We start from the raw sequence: 20,363 nt of genomic DNA, 5'->3' as shown, positions 1-20,363 counted from the left end.
ATTATAAATTATTTACATAAATAAATAATTTTAATATATATTATCTAATCGAGTATTCTGCCAATGTTTTTTTTCTCATATTTATAAGGGTATATCTATTTGCTATATTGCTGTGTACTACCCACTAGTAACCTGGGTTACATAAATGAGTACTGTGAACTTACTCCACTTCAAGAGTTCACACTTTGATAATGCTCGACTAATAGCAAATTTGACATGCTGTCTCAGGAGAGAACCCTGAGCTCGGAAATAGATGAGCCCAAGGTTCCCACCTTATTAATAAGCATTAGGAGGCATACGAGGTCAGGTATTTTATGAGAGCCCCTAGTTTGTTTTTTTACCTATACTTTGGTTAATATGGTGGTTCTATAAGAATCGATTCAGTATGTATACGTTAAGTGCTTGTGACTGTTATTACAATTTGCTTATGTACACAGGAAGAACTTGCAAACTCCGATAATAAAATTGAGGAGGAGGGAGAAGGGATGGATAGAGGGTGGAGAGGGAATGAAGTTTAGGCAGGATATTTATAGTAATTTTTGAATGATCCGATAGGCTAGCTAATGATTAGCAATAGAGACCAGCTGTAGTCTTTCTCTTCCCGAAATTAGTTTGTGAAACTTCACTTAAATTGAAGTAATGAGGTATTTAATTAACTCATGATCTTCAACACTGAGTTCAAAACTCTTTTCAAATGAGTAGAATTAACTTTCAGTACATTTTGAATTAACTACACTCATTTCATTTGATAAAGTTGACTGTTGGGTTTTACAGTGTTAAAAAAAGGCAATTTTTGTTTAAAAACATTTTTCTTTGTGATCGGTGTCAACAAGCTCCAGCCACTCTTTTTCATACTTTCTGGCTTTGTCCAGCGCTAAACACTTTTTGGGCATCAATTTTTAAATCAGTTTCTGAATGCTTTCTTTTAGATATTGAGCCATGCCCCCTTGTAGCATTATTTGGACCTAACCCTACAAATGTTTCCTTGTCATCTACACAATCAAAAGCACTCGCCTTTTGTTTAATAATTATAAAAGGCTTAAAACACTGAACTGGAAAAATCCTTCTCCACCCAGTGATGTACATTGGATGCATGATCTGATGCTGTCTATGCAAATAGAAAAGGTTAGATATACAGTTTGCGGTAATACTGACAAATTTGACACTATTTGGCAACCCTTCCTCTTACACTTTAAAAATAAAAATAATAAATGTGTATATGTATGCAAGTATATAGCTGAGCTATTTTCCCTGCCCCTGGCTTAGTTATGAAGAGAGTGTCTATTTATTTCTTTATATATATATATATATATATATATATATATATATATATATATATATATATATATATATATATATATATATATATTTTTTTTTTTTTTTTGATTTATTTTTCTTTTTATTAATTTATTTTCTACTGCTGTACTCTTTGCTTATTTGTACTTATATATTTTCTATATTGTTGTTTGGCCTTATTTTTTATTATTATTTACCTTAATGCAAGAACAGAGTTAAACTAAAAAACATACTTCTGAAAGCAGTGTGTGTGGGAATACTATGATTAGAATATTGAAGGAGAAAAAAATGACAACCATTTAGCCAAAAGTCTATTTATTCACAAAACATATAACTACATTTATCAATGTGGCAAAGGGAATGCATTGATCACAAGTTTTGGTCACATCGTTTATCCTGAACCAAAACTATTACAGTCTCTTCTGTCAATCTACAACATTTAGAACATAGGGCTCAAACTCAATTCCTGGAGGGCTACAGCTCTGCACAGTTTAGCTCCAAAGCTCCAATCCTGATCAAACACAGCTAACAGTGTTCAAGACTGTTTTTAGATCAGCTGTGTTTGATCGGGGTTGGATCAAAACTGTGCAGAGCTGTAGCCCTCAAGGAATTGAGTTTGAGACCTATGATTTAGAGAAACCACCTCACCAAACAGAGCCTCATCACAGGTGGGAACCAATGGCATTTTACACAGTTCATTATAATACGTGAAACGTTCCGGTCCAATACAATACCCAAACAGTCCAGTACTAGCAATTACAAAAATAGAGGACTTCACCAAGGAATACTGTTGGTAAAAATAAAAAGTGAGCTTTGATTTATGAATTTTAGTTATGTGGAGTATAATGACATTTAATAAAAACTTAGAGTAAATTCAGTATTCATGACAACTGTATGAAATGTAAATTTAGCACAACAGTCCTAAAGGGAAGAGGGCGAAACCTACAGTAGCCCCCTTTTATAGTGACATTAAGTTGTGCAAGTATTGAAAAATAAATCCCACAATCCATGGGTTGGAAACGTTGTTAGTGGTTCTGAATGTGCTTTCCCACAGGTCACCTATTAGCTTCCTCATTCCAAACCATTGCTAACAAATCCACACAAATGTTTAGATTGGCTCACAGGGTCATGGAGATGAAACAAACTTACTTAAAAAAACAGTTACCCATTACCGATTTGTAGAACATCCCTTCACCGCCATGTTAATTTGTTATAAAGGTCAGTTTCTCATTTCCTGTGGTTCTAAAGTACAACGGTAACCCTGACCAATGTCAGCACAAAACTGAAAAGCAGTGGCAAGTCCACTTGAGACGCATTCGTCAAGCCAACTTTTGATAATATGTTGCCAAAATGTCTTTTACAGAACAATTCCACAGTTCTCGTCGAGGTCTCGTGTGCACAGACATACAAACACATACATCAGGTTCCTATTGCTCAAAGGATGGGGGTGTAAAAACTGAGGGAGCGGTAAGAAAATGAAATGTGTGTGTGTGTGATGCTACAGTAATGTGTGTGCGTGTGTGTGTGTATGTGAGGCCTTGAGTGCATTGCTAATCACAGGGGGTGCAGTGTGAGGCTGTACGTGTGTATCGCTATAAAAGAGTGCAACGTCTCTGTGTGTGCTTTTTGCTCTTCTTATTGCTGCGGTTGGTCTCCTTGTATCTTCGGATCTCCCTCACGAGAGAGTAAAAGGCCTCCTCCACTCCCTGTGAAAAGGAAGTAAAGAGATGGATTGAGAGTGTGTTTATACAATGATTTATTGGAAATGGAAAGACAACAAAAGTCATACAAACTATGGCTAGCCGTTTTGACATTTAATCAGTAGCCCTTACTAGTATCTATTTTCATGTTACTAGTACTTATTTTTTAGATACTAGTAACTTTTCCAGTAATAACTAGTACTTATTGATTAGATACTAGTGCTTCATAAAAATATACTAGTGCTTGCTCATTAGACACTGGTTCTTTTTATTAGATACTAGTACTCATTCATTAGATACTAGTTCTTTTTTTATTAGATACTGGTACCCAATAAATAGATACTAGAACTTATTCATTAGATATTAGTACTTATTTATTAGATTCTAGTATCTAATTAATAAGCACTAGTAACCAAGTAATAAGCACTAGTACCTATTAAATAGTACCTAATGAATAAGGACTAGTATCTAATACACAAGTACTAGTATCTCTTATTGAGGAACTAGTCCTTATTCATTAGGTACTGGTCCTTATTCATTAGATACTGGTCCTTATTCATTAGGTACTAGTCCTTATTCATTAGGTACTGGTCCTTATTCATTAAGTACTAGTCCTTATTCATTATGTGCAAGTACCTAATGAATAAGGACTAGTATCTAATACCATGGTTTCCACTACATTCATTCTTCCATGGCAGAGCACCACACCAAAATTCACCCTGCCACTGCTACATTGCTACTCATTCAAATCATTGTTTTTTTTGTTTTTAAATAGCGGGTTATAAAAAAATAAAAATAAAACAAATTGCACCAAAACGTTTTATAAGGTAAGTGAATTATAACAGCAAACATTAGAACTTCTTATAAATATAACATTAGAACACTGTAATCATAATACTGTGCGTTATTTGTTTAACCCTTTAAGGCAGGGGTCACCAATCCCAGTCCTGGAGGGCCGGTGTCCCTGCAGGGTTTAGCTCCAACTTGCTTTAACACACCTGCCTGGACGTTTCAAGTATACCTAGTAAGGCCTTGATTAGCTTGTTCAGGTGTGTTTGATTAGGGTTGGAGCTAAAATCTGCAGGACACCGGCCCTCCAGGAACAAGTTTGGTGACCCCTGCTTTAAGGTGACATGCTGACTGACTGACAGGTGCGTAATGCATGAGGCTAGCAAACACAGCGTAGCTTTCTGTTAAGATGAACAATGTTTCCATAATTATACTTAGTAGATAATAGATAATGCTATATAATACTTTAAAATTTATAGATGACTTTATCTTGCTGGAGTCAAGACGCATTAATGCCGCTCGGTAGGTCTATTGGAGACATTCATAAATATTCCTAGCAAATCTAATAAATGTTGGAGACAAACTTGTTACATAAATGCACTAAATCACACTTCAGCAGCGTTTATTTGGGAGCGAACAAGAAAATGTGGACTTGTTCATGAACAGAGGAATTCAGAGCACAAGCAAAGAGAGTCGCATGCTCATGTAACAAATGCATTCTCGACATTTGTTATTGAAATAACGCCACAGGTAGTTAGTTGATCTGTGTGAAAGGCCTGCCACCACAGCTGGAATAAATTCCAGAGGAAACACTGAATACATGAGTACTAGTATCTATTATTTAGTAACTAGTACGTAAATAATAAAGTACTAGAACTTAATGATTTACTACGAGTACATAAAAATATGTACAAGTCTCAGCTGGAATGCATACTAGTCAAAACTGAATAGTTGAAATCTCAATGACAGATCCGATAGAAATCAATGGAAACATTAAATAGTGACTAGTAACTATTCTGTTGTTACTAGGAACAAATATAAAATAAGTACTAGTATCTAATAAAAAGAACCAGTGTCAAATGAGCAAGCACTAGTATATTTTTCTAAAGCACTAGTAGAATAGTAGCACTAATAAATAGGCACTAATATCTAATGAATAAGATACTAGTATCCAGGGTTCAAACACCTGCCTGATTGTTTCAAGTATACCTAGTAAGACCTTGATTAGCTTGTTCAGGTGTATTTGATTAGGGTTGGAGCTCAAATCTGCAGGACACCGGCCCTCCAGGAACAAGTTTGGTGATCCCTCCAAAACAACAAACACTTGTCCTTCTGTCATCACAATCATTGTGTGCTTTCAGGTTTGCCGAGATGTTTCTGGAGGGCTGGGTTTGGTAGAGGGTGTGTGACTAGTGTAACATTTAAAATGTTTACATGAAATACTCTAATTAGTGTTATTTTTTTCGATCATGTAATTTTTTCTTAAATGTCATAATCAATTAAGCATCCACAGATTCACACAGCACGAGTCATTACATTCCACTGCTCTGCTTTTCAAGTTGTTTCTAATGTATTACAGGACTTTTTCACTGTCAGATTTTGAATTGACTCACAACTACACATTGCTTCCTGATCAATAATTGCTTGACGTCTTTAATCAAGTGTTTGATGTCACGGACCAGGATGAACTAGCAACTTATTTTCAGAAGAAAAACCCCATAACAAAACATCCTGCCACTGTATTGCTGCCACTGCTGTGCGAATCTTTCCTCCATTGCATAATTCAACCAACCAGCATCATCTCTCTGATTTCCCCATGTTTGAAAGCGGTGTACATAAGAGTGTGTGTGTGTGTTTCTATTGTGTCACAGATCTAACATAACCTTCTATTGAAGAACAAAGAAAACATTGAACACGCTAGTTTGACTTGAAGCATCCCAGGTGCACATCTGCTGTCTTCTTCTATGGCAAACTACATAAGACAAGATTTAAGTCCTGATGCCTATTGTTGTCTATGAATGATCACGATTGCACCAAGATCGGGGTGTTTAATGTTGAGTTCAGACTGCATGATTTTCATAGTAGTCATGTCACAGATGTTATTACACTGCAAGATGGATCGGCGACAGGGAGTTTCACACTGCATGACTTTACAATAGGAAGAATTGCAGACAATTTTTTTTTTTCAAACTACGTCTCACAAACAAAAACACAAAGTATATAGTTTGTTATTAACGACATTGAGAAAGAAACCTTTAATAGGCTAGAACATGTACATATTTGAAGGGAATTAGCTTTTTTTTTTTGACCCAGTTGAGACACAGTTTGTCAAATTTCCACTAGTTTTTCCTCCATTTCTTGGGTCCAAATAAACTGAAAATGAGTACTTTAAACTTCTCCCCAACCTCCCACTGACCTGCAGATACCCATACTAGTGGATACTGTTCTCTCATTGGCTGCAGGTAAATTGCTGATGTTATTTTCAATCAGAGCACATTTTACACGGCATGATTTGAATCGACGACAACTCCAGATATTAAAGGGCCATGAAACCCCCTCGTTTCAGCAGGGTGTTTTCACACCTCTACTTTGGAAAAAGTCAGAAAAGTGGGCGTGTCCAGCTCTGTTTAGGGGGGAGTGTCGGAGGAACTAAAGTGGGAGGGTGTGGGAGTGTCTATTTGGGCACGCGCGAGTTTCAGTCAAAATACTCACACACAGTAGAAAGTGATGGTGTTTAACCTACATGGACATCTGTAGTGGAATTATTTGCCAAATTATTAAATGGTGGACTTTAACTGCAGTTTGGCTCTTTCATTCAGGGAATTCATTCATGCCCCTCGCGACAAACAAGATATTTGATTCGAGGATCTGCTCTAAGCGTGTATTTTTTATGCAATGTTTGATACCGCACGGCGAATGAGAGAAAAAAAAAAACCTCAGCATTTTCTGGAAACTTAGATGCACACGGCAGGTAGCGTCAGAAAGCCGCGTGTGTTATTCCAGTCACTAAATGCGGTAAAAACCCTACACGAGGTTAAAGTGTGGTTGTGGTCCTAACATGTTACGGTGCAATAGTTAACTTAGTTCGATATGAACAAACTGAATAAACAAAGAGCACTGGTCGCTCACTTACCAAATCTGTAGAGACAGGACAATCCACAGCAACTAGAGCTGCGTCTTTATGAAGAGAATACTACAAGCAAATTCGGATCTCAGCGTTTGCAGATGAGAACAGCTCTCAGGTAAACAATAATCCTCCTTAGACACGCAAGTTATTGTTGTCGAGCGTCGCGTACACTGTTAATCCACACGTGAGTCTGAGCTCTCACAGAGAGAAAAAGAAAACGAAACTTAACGGCAGCAAACTATAAAAGCAACACTTCACGCTTGTTTTGCCAACACAACGTGGCGTCTATGTCGTGTAAACACAGTAATGAATATTAATGAAGTTGCACAATAGAGCGCGCTGATTGGTTTGAACCAAGCCCTACTCATGCATTAATGCAACACACTGCAAGACGTAATAAGACACACTCTGGCACAGACGTCCAGTCTGCACGCTGGAATACAACGCTATTATGTCATGACTGTGACGCAGCTTCAAAAATTAGTTTCAAACAGGAAGTACGAATTTGCTTGAAATAACGCAAAAACAACCAATTTACGCTTTTTAGTGAAATATAGGTGTCTTAATAGTGTTTTTAGCAGTGTGGGACACATATACGACTGTCAACAGCTCAAAAAATGTGTTTTGGTGTTTCGTGACCCTTTAAGCATGCCAAATATCTCACGGGCATCGGCGACTCATCGCTGATTCTTTGAGATTATGTCTTTGATAGTTCACACTGTGTGATTGTTACTTGCGTGTACACACACCGGCTTGCCTGTGATTTTAGGCATTTGTCTGCTATTTCTCAACCTGTCGGCGAGTCAAAAATCAGGGCTAAAATCATGCAGTCTGAACTTGGCATAAATGATAGTCCACAATAGAGATGTCACGATACCAGTATTTTTTTAGTCTTATCAAGTAAGAATCCAAAGTAATTACAAATTTCACTTAAGCGAGTTGTTCTTTTGAAGAGATTGTTGTGGTCGTTGTAGCTAAATCAGATTAAACCGATTCAGATACGTGTTTGAAGCGTCAGAAAACTGAACGCTTAATAAAATGAAAATAAAAGTGGTCTATAGGGCTGTGCAATTATATAAAATTCAGTTTTGATTTCGGCTTCTAACGATTATGAGAAAACATTAATCGAGATAAACGATTATTGCATCATATCCCGCTCCTTTCCAGTTGTACACATTTGTTGTTCTGCAAAGCTCAGTTTCATGTGAGAATGGCTAAAGCATGTACTGTAAAGTAATTTTGCAGAAGGGAATGCGCATCATTCACTGATGTACATTGGAATTATACATGTTTTTAAAAGCACGAAAGAGATCGCATGCTGTTGTGTTTATGCGCTCAGCCTCAGAGACGGCCAGAGCACACACATCTAAAGTCATCTTAATGCGAGCGCTTTAATGGTCAAATACATGCAGATTTGTGCAACGTGATGTTTAGTGATTATTCATATTAACCCCCATTTATGTAATAAACAAACAAGTTGAGAATCAAGACGTGAAAGTGAAATCAGAATTGTACTGCTCTTAAAGTGACAGCGCGCAATATTCCTGCTGCTGACTGTTTTTATCATTAATCAAACAAAAAGGACAAAATCACTTACTGCTCTTGACTGAAGGACTTTTGTAGCAATTATCGTTTTTTCTTACAGCGAAGATGCTTAAAGCAGTTTGTTTCATATTTTTTATTCTGTTGTATTTATTTCCCTTTCCTTGTTCACAAGGAGTAAAATAACTGTACAGTTAAAGTCTGAATTATTAGCGGCCCTTTATATTTCCCCCCCAATTTCTGTTTAACGGAAAAGACATTTCTAAACAAAATAGATTTAATAACACATTTCTAATAACGGATTACTTTCATCTTTGCTATCATGACTGCTCAACTGAAACTCATAAATGTTTGGAACCACTTGAGGAAGTGTAAATAGCAAGTGCATTTTCTTTTTTTTGTCGGTGATCTCTTGAGTATTTCAATTCATCTTTATTTCTTTAGCACTTTTTGATAATGTGCATTGCGTCAAAGCAGCTTAACAAGAATAGACAATAACATTATTAAAATTGTGGCACATTCCAGCAAGTCAGATAGGCGGGAGGGTAGCGTAGTGTGCTGGTGTAGTTTTAGTTTAATTAAAACTGATTCAGTTCAGTTTAGTATAAATGAAACTGTTGTTTAGTTTTTTGTTCAGATAATGTAATGCAAACGTCACTACTGAAGAGCAACTCCACAGACCACAAAAATAAAACAAATACAGTATAAAATGCTGAGCAAAATGAAATTGATCATTCACATATAATGTGATTGCTTTTCAAAGCATGATACAAACATCTGAAATAAAAAAAAAATAAAATAAAAAGTAAAAAAATAATTAATTATAAAAATATATATATATATATATATATATATATATATATATATATTTTTTTTTTTAACAAAGACATTTTTTGTAATCCTTTAACGTGCACACTAATGCATACTATTTAGGTAAGATTTTGTAAGATTAGTTACAAAGTAGCTAGTTACTGTAACAATTACTTCTTTGGTAAAAAAGTAAGGGATTACATTTCATTTATAGATCATTTATTAAAATGCACTATCCTTAAATACGGTACATTACTTCAACTGTCCTATATAAATCAATTCAGAGAAGCAAAGTAATTGTATTTTTTGTTATACAAATATATTTATATGAACATTTGCATAGAAGGATGGAAAAGCACAAATGTCAGCATTCTGCACCCACCTGACGCGTCTTGGCCGATGTTTCAACAAATGGGACCCCGTAACTTCTGGCCAGTTCTTGGGCTTGACGTGTGTCTACAGTACGAGATGTCAGGTCACTTTTGTTCCCCACCAGCACCATCGGGACATTATCGCTGTCTTTGACACGGTTTATTTGCTCCCTGCACAGACGCAAAAGCACAACGTGGTTCATTTTTCACTCTGACTTGTTTGTGAAATTCTGCTACGCTAATGCAACTCCGGGTTTCCTTATTCTACAACTTCAAGTGGTATAAAAAGGAAGCTAGCATACTAAGTGATGTCATCGTGCCGACTAGACATCTCTGACCTGTCATTTGTTGAAAAACAAAAACAAAAAAACAAAAACAAAACTGTTTTTAGTTTCCTTTTTCTGTTAAACAAAGGAAGATTTGCAGATGAATGTTGGGGAAAATGCCATTGATTAGGTTTTGTTCCTACTATGGAAGTCAATGGCTGTTTTTTCCAACGTTCTTCAAAATATCTTACACAGAAGAAATTATTATTAGTTTAGAACAAGTTAAGTGAGTGAAAATTTATTTTTTCGGGGTGATCTGTTGCTTTAAGAAAATATAATATTTAAGCAAACGTAACATAATATAAGTATTTAAAGTATAGTCCTCTCAACAGGAAAAAAATATTTAAGCAATTCCAAATTTGATTATCTGTGTGAATGAACAGCACAAATATTTAAATAATCAATATTTTTTGTTAATGAAAACATTAGTCACCAATTGGATGGAAACTAAAGTTATTGCTGACTAATTTACCACAAAATATTGTTCCAAAGAAGGAAATGCAGTCATGCGGAAAGTTTTGACGTTAGTTGTTGATGAATTTCTTTTACGAATAGAAGTTTGTCTGTATTTTTCATTAGGTACCTGTAAAGATGTACGTCCTCAAAGGACTTGGCATTGTTGATGGCAAACACACAAAGAAATCCCTCTCCTGTCCTCATATACTGGTCTCTCATGGCACTGTACTCCTCCTGACCTGCAGTGTCCAGGATATCCAGCAAACAAGTCTCTCCATCAATCACAACCTGCTTTCTGTATGAATCCTGCATGGGTCAAAAAATATACATTTTAAAAATCAAGCTTAATTATCACACCCGAGTTTTTACCCAATTCATAGTTTTCAGTAGGACCAGACAGAATCTGCAGACATATTTTGCTATTTCGGATAAAAAAAAAAAAAACTGTAGATTTATGCAGAATGATTTTGGGAGCATCAGAACTAAAAATATATATGAAATAAAATAAAAAAAAACACCTTTTTGTTTAATGTTTACAATGCAAATGCAATTAGATCCACTTATTTGGAAAACGAAGCAAGTCTCTCGTATAATATCTCTACTAAAAGACAGAAAATATTACTTCACAAACTGTATTATAAATAAATCAAATGAACATTTTCATATTAGTCAACAATATTACAGAAATTAATTTCTAAAAATGAATAAATATAAATGCACACATATACACAAGTAAATAAAGACTCAATGATGGGCCAAAAATCTGAGGACTACTGCGTGCGCAGATTCCGTGTGGACCTAGTTTTCAGTCACGTGACCTGTGCAAAGGCTTGCGAACAAAAAAAAAAAAAATTTGCAGCTACACTAGGATTTTGATCGGAATGCAGCACAAAAGTCATAGGTTTCAGACTACAAATAACTGGATCACAAATCAACAGAAAACAGAGATGGATGGTTTCCGCTACATTCATTCTTCCATGGTGGGGTGCCACGCCAAAATTCATCCCGCCATGGCTACATTACAGCTTCCACTCAAAACATTTTTTTTTAATAGCGGGTAATAATTGCACCAAAACGTATTAAAGGGTAAGTGAATTATAATAGCGCAAACTATTCTGTAACCGTAGTAGTGCTGGCCATCATTTGTTTACCCTTTAAGGTGACGTGCTGACTGACTGACAGGAGCGTGATGCGTGAGGCCAGCAAACACGACGTATAGCTGGTTCACTTTACTTCAGGACGCATTAATGCTACTCTGTAGGTCTATTGGAAACATTCATAAATATTCCTAGCAAATCTAATAAATGCTGGAGACATACTCATTACATAAATGCACTAAATTGCACTCAGCAGCGTTTGTTTAAGAGCGCACAGAAGATCTGCGTGTTCTTGAAGTGGCTTATATTTGAAGGGGCGTGCAAGAAGTTGTACACGAGCAGAGGAAATCGGCGCGCAAGCAGAGATTTGCATGCTTGTAGGCTATTACATAAATGCGATCCCGACTTCTAATACTGCGCTCACGACATTTGTCATTGAAATAAAGCCACAGGTAGTTGGTAAATCTGTGTAAAAAAAAAAAAAGGCCTGCTCCCAGAGCTAGAAAAAATCCTAGAGGAAACACTGGAGATGTGATCACAAACTGTCAATTGTGGGCATTTACGATCCATATTCTGCACCCACAGCTGTTTTTTTATTTATTTAAACCCTCATGTCTATGTCAGAGCTACAAGTCAGCGATGTTTACATTATCTTTTGAAAATTCCTCACGATTTAGTCATTATTGATGGCATTGTAGGCCTTTTTGCAGCGCTGTACAACAGAATTTTGCATGCTCAAACTCTAGTTTGACCGCAACATAATGCTTTATTTGCATTTAACCTTCAAATTAGAACCAGGTGTGTCTGATTGGGTTGAAACTGAACTTTGCAGGACACTGGCCCTCCAAGTTTGAGCACCCCATGCTCTATAGGAATTCTGCAGAAGCACAGCCCAGGAGTGTCTCACATCAGTTATTAACGCTATATTTTTTTAGCAAAACAAAAGTGAAATTCCTCAGACCCATGACTTGGCGGTCAGCGGGAGATAGTAATGTTTGTGGGGACATTCCCTTATTAATGTGACATGTGAAAACTATCAATAAAATGCTCAAGCAAAAATTAAATGTAAAAAAAAAAAAAAAGAGAGAGAGAGTGTTTTGAGTTTATTGCCATTTCAGCTTGTGTCATGGCAAAAACAAATACAGTTGACAAGCATTTTAGAAATATTACTTTTCTATAATAAAAAAGGTTTATAACAATAAAAAGACACAACCAGCAATAAATAATTCATTAAATAAGAAAATATACTTAATTTACATATAATATATACGTATAATAAAACAGTTTAAGATATTTAATGTAAAAGAAAAATAATAAGCTTTACAATACCTCAATTGTGGGATCGTACTCATCTACGAAGTGATTCTGAATGAGCTGGATGGTCAGTGCACTTTTCCCAACACCACCCGCACCGACAACGACCAGCTTGTATTCCGTCATTCTGGATGGAAGTTAAATAGTTAGAAGGTTAAAAACAGATAGCAGCAATCTGACTGGATATAATCAAAAGCAAAAATGGGGGAAAACAAATACAAAACACCTTTTATTACTAGTTAACTACTCTAATTTTATAGCGCTGTGCAATATGACAATTTATACAACAGTTCTGTCTGGTTCTTAAATCTGACTGGTTGATAGCTGTGCCAGTAACAGCACTCGTACTGCCTCTTCACCCTTAACCCTTGTGTATTACTCCGGTCACATACAGCAACACTCTAGTTTGACAAATTTTGCTGCTGTTGGACAACATGTACTTTTGAGGTTTTTTAGTCAGGAATGTAGTCGTTTAGTTAGCAACTATGCAATTTATTTACAAGGATAGTGCCTCTTAAAATATTTATAATTTCTGAGACAGCACGTCGGTGGCCATAAGCCTGTCTGAGCAGACCGAAGACAGTTGACGTTGTCCATCTACAAAATGGCGAAAGAGACCACATATTAAGCCCTTAGAAGATAAAACAATGCATTTTGTAACTATAACTGATCAATAATTATTGAACGCGTAAGTGATATTATAAGTCAATCTCTCTCTTTTGTATGTTGTAGTGCTGTATTTTTACCATATAATTGTAGTGTATTGAGTGTGAGATGGGACTCACATATGGGGAATGTGTGTTGTGTTGGCAGAAAGAAAGAAGAAATGGCCGCATCCGTTTAGGGTTTTTCCTTATTGCAAACACAACAGCAATCTGGTAGTGACCGTGCTGCTTTTTTCAGGGTTAATTATTGTGATATCCTGATTGCAACAGAGAAATACTGTAGACTGTAATAGACTGTAATAATGTAGGGAGATATCTCTGTAGACTCATTCATGTTGTTCAGCCTTATAATGTTAAAATGTCAGCAAAATCACCCGTTCACCAGATCACTAGACATTACGCTAGAGAATCATTCAATCACTAGCTCCAAAGTGATGTTGGTAAATTAGTAAAGGCTATTACTGTTCTGACAGCAGTAACTGGAAGTCATTCATTTTCAATGGGAGCCGGCAGCGAGGAGCAGTGCAGTGCGTTGAGAAGAGTTGAAATCAAGTCAACTTTATGGTAATGAGCTATGATGCGGTACGGCGGCAAGCAATCAGAATGTAGAAGTCGACCAATTGAGAGAAGTCTAGAGAACACAGTTGCTGTAAACTTTGGTTCCGACCACAGTTGTTCCCAAGGGTTTGAGGCCCCGTTTACACTAGTGCGTTTTAGTTTGAAAACGCATAAGTTTTGCTACGGTTACGCCATCCGTCCACACTACGCCGGAGCTCTCGAGCGCCGAAACGGAGCTTTTTGAAAATGCTGGAGAGGCCGTTTTCATTCTAAAACGCTGCTGCTCCGTCTCAGTGTGGATGGGGAAAGACAGAGACATCTGAAAACGGAGGCGGGGCTGCAAACGTCTGATTGGGGCTTTTCCTCAATATTAAGTAGCCCACACACAGTTCAGTCTCGCATCCTCTTCTTGTAAGTTCAGACTTCGCAAGTTTGATCAAGGCTGCAGTCTCCCCCTTCTCAGTTTGATATGGATAACATACCGAGGACACGGGTAAATCTTCAAAGGGAACAGTGTACTTTATAACTTCATTCACACCACCTTGGCTACGTTGTTTCACTTTCTCAACAATAAAATGTAAACATGATTTAAGGAACTGCCTATTTTCTTTTTAATATTAGCAACTTAACAGACAGCAGAAATGTTGAGGCGTCGTGCTGCATATATGAGCGTCATCTTCACTGTGTGGATATTTATAACAAAACGGAGCCTATAACAACTGCCTCCTTTCAATTTCAGTGAAAATACGAAACGCACCCTCTCTTTTGCTGAATATCAGTTTTAATAATCGATAATTATAAAAGTATAACATACAATAAGTTTATACATTGTAGGAAATAAAGGCAAGCGATCAGTCAATGTACCTGGATTAATCATTAACTTATCTTTGCGCTCAGCCAAAACAGGTTACCCGTGAACAAGTAACTTAATAGATTCCAATGACCAAAGTCAGGGAATTGGCCTATGTCGTTAGATAAAGACAACAACATGAATGAAATATCACGTTCAGCAAATATAGTGAGATTAGATCCAGCGGGAGATGCGTGATGAGCAGTCCGACAAGCAGAGCTCTCATCTGGGTAGAAATGCTGGAGCGCTTGCCCGAGAGTGTGTGTGTGGTCACGTGATGTGCGTTTTCAGCGTTTTGGTGTGGACGGAGAGCTGTTCAGAAACGCTGGGTAAAACGCGAGTGTGGACGCGGATCGTTTTCATTCTACAACGCCGTTTTAAAACTAAAACGCACTAGTGTAAACGGGGCCTGATTATTGCGGTCGCCGGATTTCCAATTATTTGCAATGTTTTCTTACAGAAACATGAATTTAAAAAAAGGTACTGGCGAGTAACGGATGTGCATATGTTATTTTTTTTTCCTGTAAAAAAAAAAAAAAAAAAAAGCATGAATCTCATGCAACAATACAAAATAGTATGACGCAGAAGTATAAATCAGCTATTACGGGTCATAGACAAATAAACAAATAAAGCTTAAAAATAGACAAATACAGCTTACTGTGTATGCTTTATTTCCCACACTTGGAAGGGAGACATTTAGAGCAACGACAATATGCATTTGCATTTAATTTATGCATTACACAGAATTACAGTCTTTATGAAATAACAATTTGTCATAACATAACATTCAAGTAAATTATCTTTTGTTGAATAAACGCTTTGAAATGGGGATATATAGACGTCAGTTGTTGGGTGATGAAAGACAGGCTGCAAATGCTGTTTGGATAATCCTTGTGATGTTTATATTCAATATGATGTTTATATTTATAAAAGGTCAGTTAGTGTTAATTTGCATGAATGTAATGTTTTAATATTTTAAAATTGTCATGCTGTAACAACATAAACATGATATAAAAATTAAATGATTGTATAGTTATATCATTTCAAACATTTTATGAAAGTTATTCATTTAACAATAACTTCAAGTTAAACACAATAATAGTATATTCTGACGTTGGTTTTTAATCAGACTTAAAACAAGGTCCATTTTTGCCAGGGAATTAAAGTTATGCGCCCTGTACAGAACTATTTTAATCTTTACGGAACACCGTTAACACCCATAATCTTCCATACACATGCATAGGCGGAATTATCCCCATCTTTTCTCAAAGCTACTGGTCCAAAAGACATCAATCAAAATTTGGATTGCCCAATAATAGATATTCATCCATATAACGATCACACAAACATGCTTATCTGGCTTTCAATGCTAAGCATGATTTCAATGTAAATTTAATATATTTACATTTTAATCAAACATTGGCCGTGAAGTACTAAATTAAGTGAGGAAAACGTTCACATATGAATGAGTACATTTCTGATTATGTATTTTAAAATCTATCAATCGAGGAGTGGTCATTTGAGTGCGCTGAATAGCAAAAAGCGTACGGAACATGGTTAGTCTACGTTACAAGAAGGCTCTTTACATGTGGTCAAAAACTATTAGTTGATCATATTTACTGAGATTGTACCATACCGTGATAAACGGTATCGCGATATCATGTTGTTTGATTTGTCATATCGCCCTGACACTCTTCCCTTTTATAGTACGAAAAACAAATGCAGTAAAACAAAAGCGAAGCTGTCATGCTGACAAACACCACCATCTTTCATGTTAAAAGAATACATAGAGAAAAGAAAGTCAACTGGGTTTGGATAAACATGAGGGTGGGTAAATTATGATGACATACATGTTTCGTGCGAACTGACACTTTAAAACCAGTAAAAACCGGAAAAGAGCCCAGATGTTACATAATATAGCAGTTAACTTACTTTTATTACCAGAAGTGTTGTGTCAACAAAACATAGTACATATATTTAATACTGCAACTGAACAAAGTTTACACAATTAAAGAGAGTTTACTAGCCGGCAAGTAGCTCAAGTGAACCAATCGCAGCTTTTTAGCGTTACCTTAACAGATATCAACAGGTAAGAAGTTGCTTGTTGTCTTTTTTCCCTGTGTTTTACCTCGTGTGTAGCTGTTAAATCAGTTGGGATCGTCCAAACGAAGCGCTTCGGGATGAATTAGTATTGAATGAAGTCCAAAGGATTAGCCAATGAGCCACATTACGATCGACAGACAAACTAAACTGTCCCGAGAGTCGAAGACAGGCCTCAATTAATCCGTCTGGTTCCACTTCACCGGTGAAAATACATTAAAAAGCTTCGTGTGCTCGCTGTGTTTTCCTTACTCCGCCGAAAAATCGCACAATAACCTTAATAAATCCACCCGTAGAGGCATTAGCTCCTCTCGGCTAAGACTCTCCCAGATTCATAGAGGGCGAGGAGGGAGGCGGGATCAGCGGAGGAGATGACCAATGAGGTGTAGCCGGCGCTTCAGGCTTTTAATTCTATTGGGGGACAAATAAACGGAAGCAAGTATTGACCAATGGTTGACCAATGCCTTTTCCAATTTCTCCATCATGTCCCGCCCTGGAAAATCTAGGCCAATTAGATCTTTTAAACACGTTAAAGGCCAAAGGCTCACATTCGAGCTATCAAGGGTCTCGCACATAGACAGTAAGGTCTCGCAAAGGTAACGTTATTGCTGAACGTTTTACTATGCCTTTAAAGTAATTTATATTATATCTCATTAAACATAGTACTATTCATTCTCACACATCATGCCTCGGTGCATTCTGCAAATAATAGTGTATTTTTTAGTCGACTGTGGAAGGGTTAACGTAGTCGGTTAAATGTCGTAATTTAATATAAAACAAAGTTGAAATAAAAAAAAAAACATTATTAGATTAGATAGACTAGATTAGAAAGTAATTAAAGTTTTTTTCAACAATGTTGTCACTGCAATTTGACTAGTCGCTTTTTTGTTTATGTGATATTATTATAATCACATACATTTAAACTTTAGAAACAAAAGCAAGATCAACACAGTTTATATAAACATTTTAGTTTAACGTTATATAGATTTTAATCTAATGTATACAAGTTGTGGTCGTAAAAAGAGTGGCACTTTGCTGGATGTTTATGGTTTAAATCATGGGACTCCTCAACTTTTACTCCCAGAGATCCACATTTAGATTATTTTTTTTTTTTTTTAGCTTCAAATCAATTCTGATCAAACTCACCAGCATGCAGTCATTAACTGATTCAGCCAATAATATCTTGATTCAGCCAGGTGTGGTTGGAGCTGAACTGCAGGACAGTTTTAACCAGCAGATGGCAGGATTCTGCATCTAAATCAATATTCAGAAACCAATTTAAAAAACCATCTCCTCTTTTTTTTTAAACCAATCTTCTGTCACTACAATCCAACCTGCTCTTTAAGATCTCAAAACCCAGGGGCTTCTGGTACCAAGAATATCAAAGTCTACTAAAGGAGATCGAGGCTTTTCATTTATGGTTCCTAAACTCTGGAATAGCCTTCTTGATAATGTCCGAAGCTCAGACACACTCTCTCAGTTTTAAACTTGATTAAAGACCTATTTTTTAGTAAAGCATACACACAATGCATCATATGACAGTATGATACAGGAGTGTGGTCCACTATTATTTAATTTGGCTCTTTGCTGGATATTGATGCTCAAAATAATTTGTTTTTAAATTTGTTAATTATGGCAGTCCTCAACTTTTACTCACCGAGATCCACATTTAGCTTTTTTTTTATGCTTCAATCCTGATCAAACTCACCTGCCTGTAGTGATTAGCTGATTCACCCAGGTGTGGTTAGAGCTGAACTGCAGCACAGTTTTAACCAGCGGATGGCAAAACTCTGCGTCTAAATCTATAATCAGAAATATTCAAAACCATTTTAAATAATCTAGCTCGTTTACCTAACAAACCTTCTGTCTCGCTACAATCCAACAAGCTCTTTAAGATCTCAAAACTCAGGGCTTCTTGAGTACCCAGTTTAGCAAAGTCTACTAAATGAAGTCAATCCTTCTCATTTATGCTTCTTAAACTCTGGAATAGCCTTCCTGATAACGTCCAAGGCTCAGACACACTCTCTCAGTTCAAAACTAAATTGAAGACCTATCTATCTATTAAATAATACACACAATGCATCACATAACAGTATGCATGAGTGTGCTCCACTATTATTTAATTTGGGTCTTTGCTGGATATTTATTCTCAAGTAACTTAAGTAAATCATGGTAGTCCTCAACCTTTACTCCCCAAGATCCACATTTAGCTTTTTTTTTTTTTTAGCTTCAATCCTGATCAAACTCACCTGTCTGGAGTCATTAGCCAGGTGTGGTTGGAGCCTAACTGGAGCAGGGCAGTTTTCTAACCAGCAGATGGCAGAACTAAAATCAATATTCAGAAACTAGCATTACATAATCATCAAAGAAATTTTCACCATGATGTACAGAGGATACAACTACATTGTTTTTTAGTGTACCAAATAATCTTGTCAGGCATATTTAAAGCATCATTTGATAATATATTGAAAGATTGACTTGATTAACTAATTTTTGTTAGTTTTGTGTGTTTTGTGTGTTTTTCTGGAAAACAGGCAAATCATGCCACATAAATACAGCATAAACTTATTCAAGAAAGAATAAAGATAAAATTTGCATTATTAAAGTTTTTTATGTACAGTTCTTGACAAACTATAAGCTCTGAGTATTAATAAACTGAACATTAATAAACTGAATGTTATTGTTAAAAGATGCTAAACATACGGAACCCCGGAAGGGACATAGTGGGGGAGAAAAAAAATGGGTGGGTGAAAAAAAAATAATGGGTGAAAGAAAAAAAATGGGTGGGAGGAAAATATATATTTCTAAGTTTTTTGCGTTCCCTCGCAAAGATGTTTTGCGTTATCTCGCAAAGTTGTTTTGCGTTCCCTCGCAAAGTTGTTTTGCGTTCCCTCGCAAAGTTGTTTTGCGTTCTCTCGCAAAACTGTTTCTCCACAAACACTTCCTGTTCACTTCACTCACGTAAACCCTCCCGTTTTTGCTGAAATTCTCCCATATTTTACCATTCTGCCCCACTTTCTATACATTACTGTGCGCTGATTGTCGCCTTTCACTTTGCAACCTCTGAACCAGTGAATGCATGTTTAAGCGCTGACTGACAGACGCGCTTCGTACAATAAACTGATCCCAGATCAGCGTCTGTCCGCGCCATTTAAAGGGACACTTCTGTTATCAAACAAGTGAGCAGCAAATGAATCTCATGTTTTGTTTAGTTTGATAACAGAGGTGTCTCTGTAAGAATGCAAAGATCTATAATGAAAGCAGTCCATTACTTTAGAAACTGTGCTCATTTAAGAGAAAATAAGCTGTTTAAAATAAAACATGCAGGACGGAGATGTTTCATATTATTCAGTGTATTTGTC

The 20,363-nt window shown here is 36.4% G+C and overlaps 1 protein-coding gene and 1 long non-coding RNA gene across 42 annotated transcripts in view; one reads left to right on the top strand and one right to left on the bottom strand.

Moving 5' to 3' along the window:
• Positions 1 to 1,594: 1,594 nt before the first annotated feature.
• On the bottom strand, positions 1,595 to 19,300 carry zgc:55558. Of its 29 annotated transcripts, none has more exons than XR_015479625.1 (8): positions 19,186 to 19,300; positions 18,710 to 18,803; positions 18,148 to 18,255; positions 12,844 to 12,955; positions 10,545 to 10,723; positions 9,647 to 9,806; positions 1,881 to 3,002; positions 1,595 to 1,821 (listed from the first exon to the last, which is right to left on the bottom strand). XR_015479625.1 is itself a non-coding variant. In XM_087242329.1 (7 exons), the coding sequence occupies exons 4-7, from the start codon at positions 12,952 to 12,954 to the stop codon at positions 2,889 to 2,891; spliced, it is 564 nt and encodes a 187-aa protein (XP_087098455.1). In that variant the 5' UTR covers position 12,955; positions 18,148 to 18,255; positions 18,710 to 18,803; positions 19,186 to 19,300; the 3' UTR covers positions 1,595 to 2,888.
• LOC137490516 (uncharacterized) overlaps positions 16,740 to 20,363 on the top strand; it is a 104,621-nt gene continuing 100,997 nt past the window's right edge. For 11 of the 13 annotated variants that reach the window (XR_015480543.1, XR_015480545.1, XR_015480549.1 and 8 more), the window contains exon 1: positions 17,550 to 17,597. This is a non-coding gene — a long non-coding RNA (uncharacterized LOC137490516). Of the gene's footprint in view, positions 16,991 to 17,549; positions 17,598 to 20,363 lie in introns of those variants that run through there. The other 2 variants (XR_015941964.1, XR_015480541.1) reach the window with 1 other exon arrangement.

This window comes from Danio rerio, chromosome 3 (genome assembly GCF_052040795.2).
Source record: "Danio rerio strain M-AB ecotype USA chromosome 3, GRCz13ab, whole genome shotgun sequence".
Lineage (NCBI taxonomy): Eukaryota > Metazoa > Chordata > Actinopteri > Cypriniformes > Danionidae > Danio > Danio rerio.
Note: the sequence above shows the minus strand (reverse complement) of the source record. Positions and strands in the feature narration are given on the sequence as shown.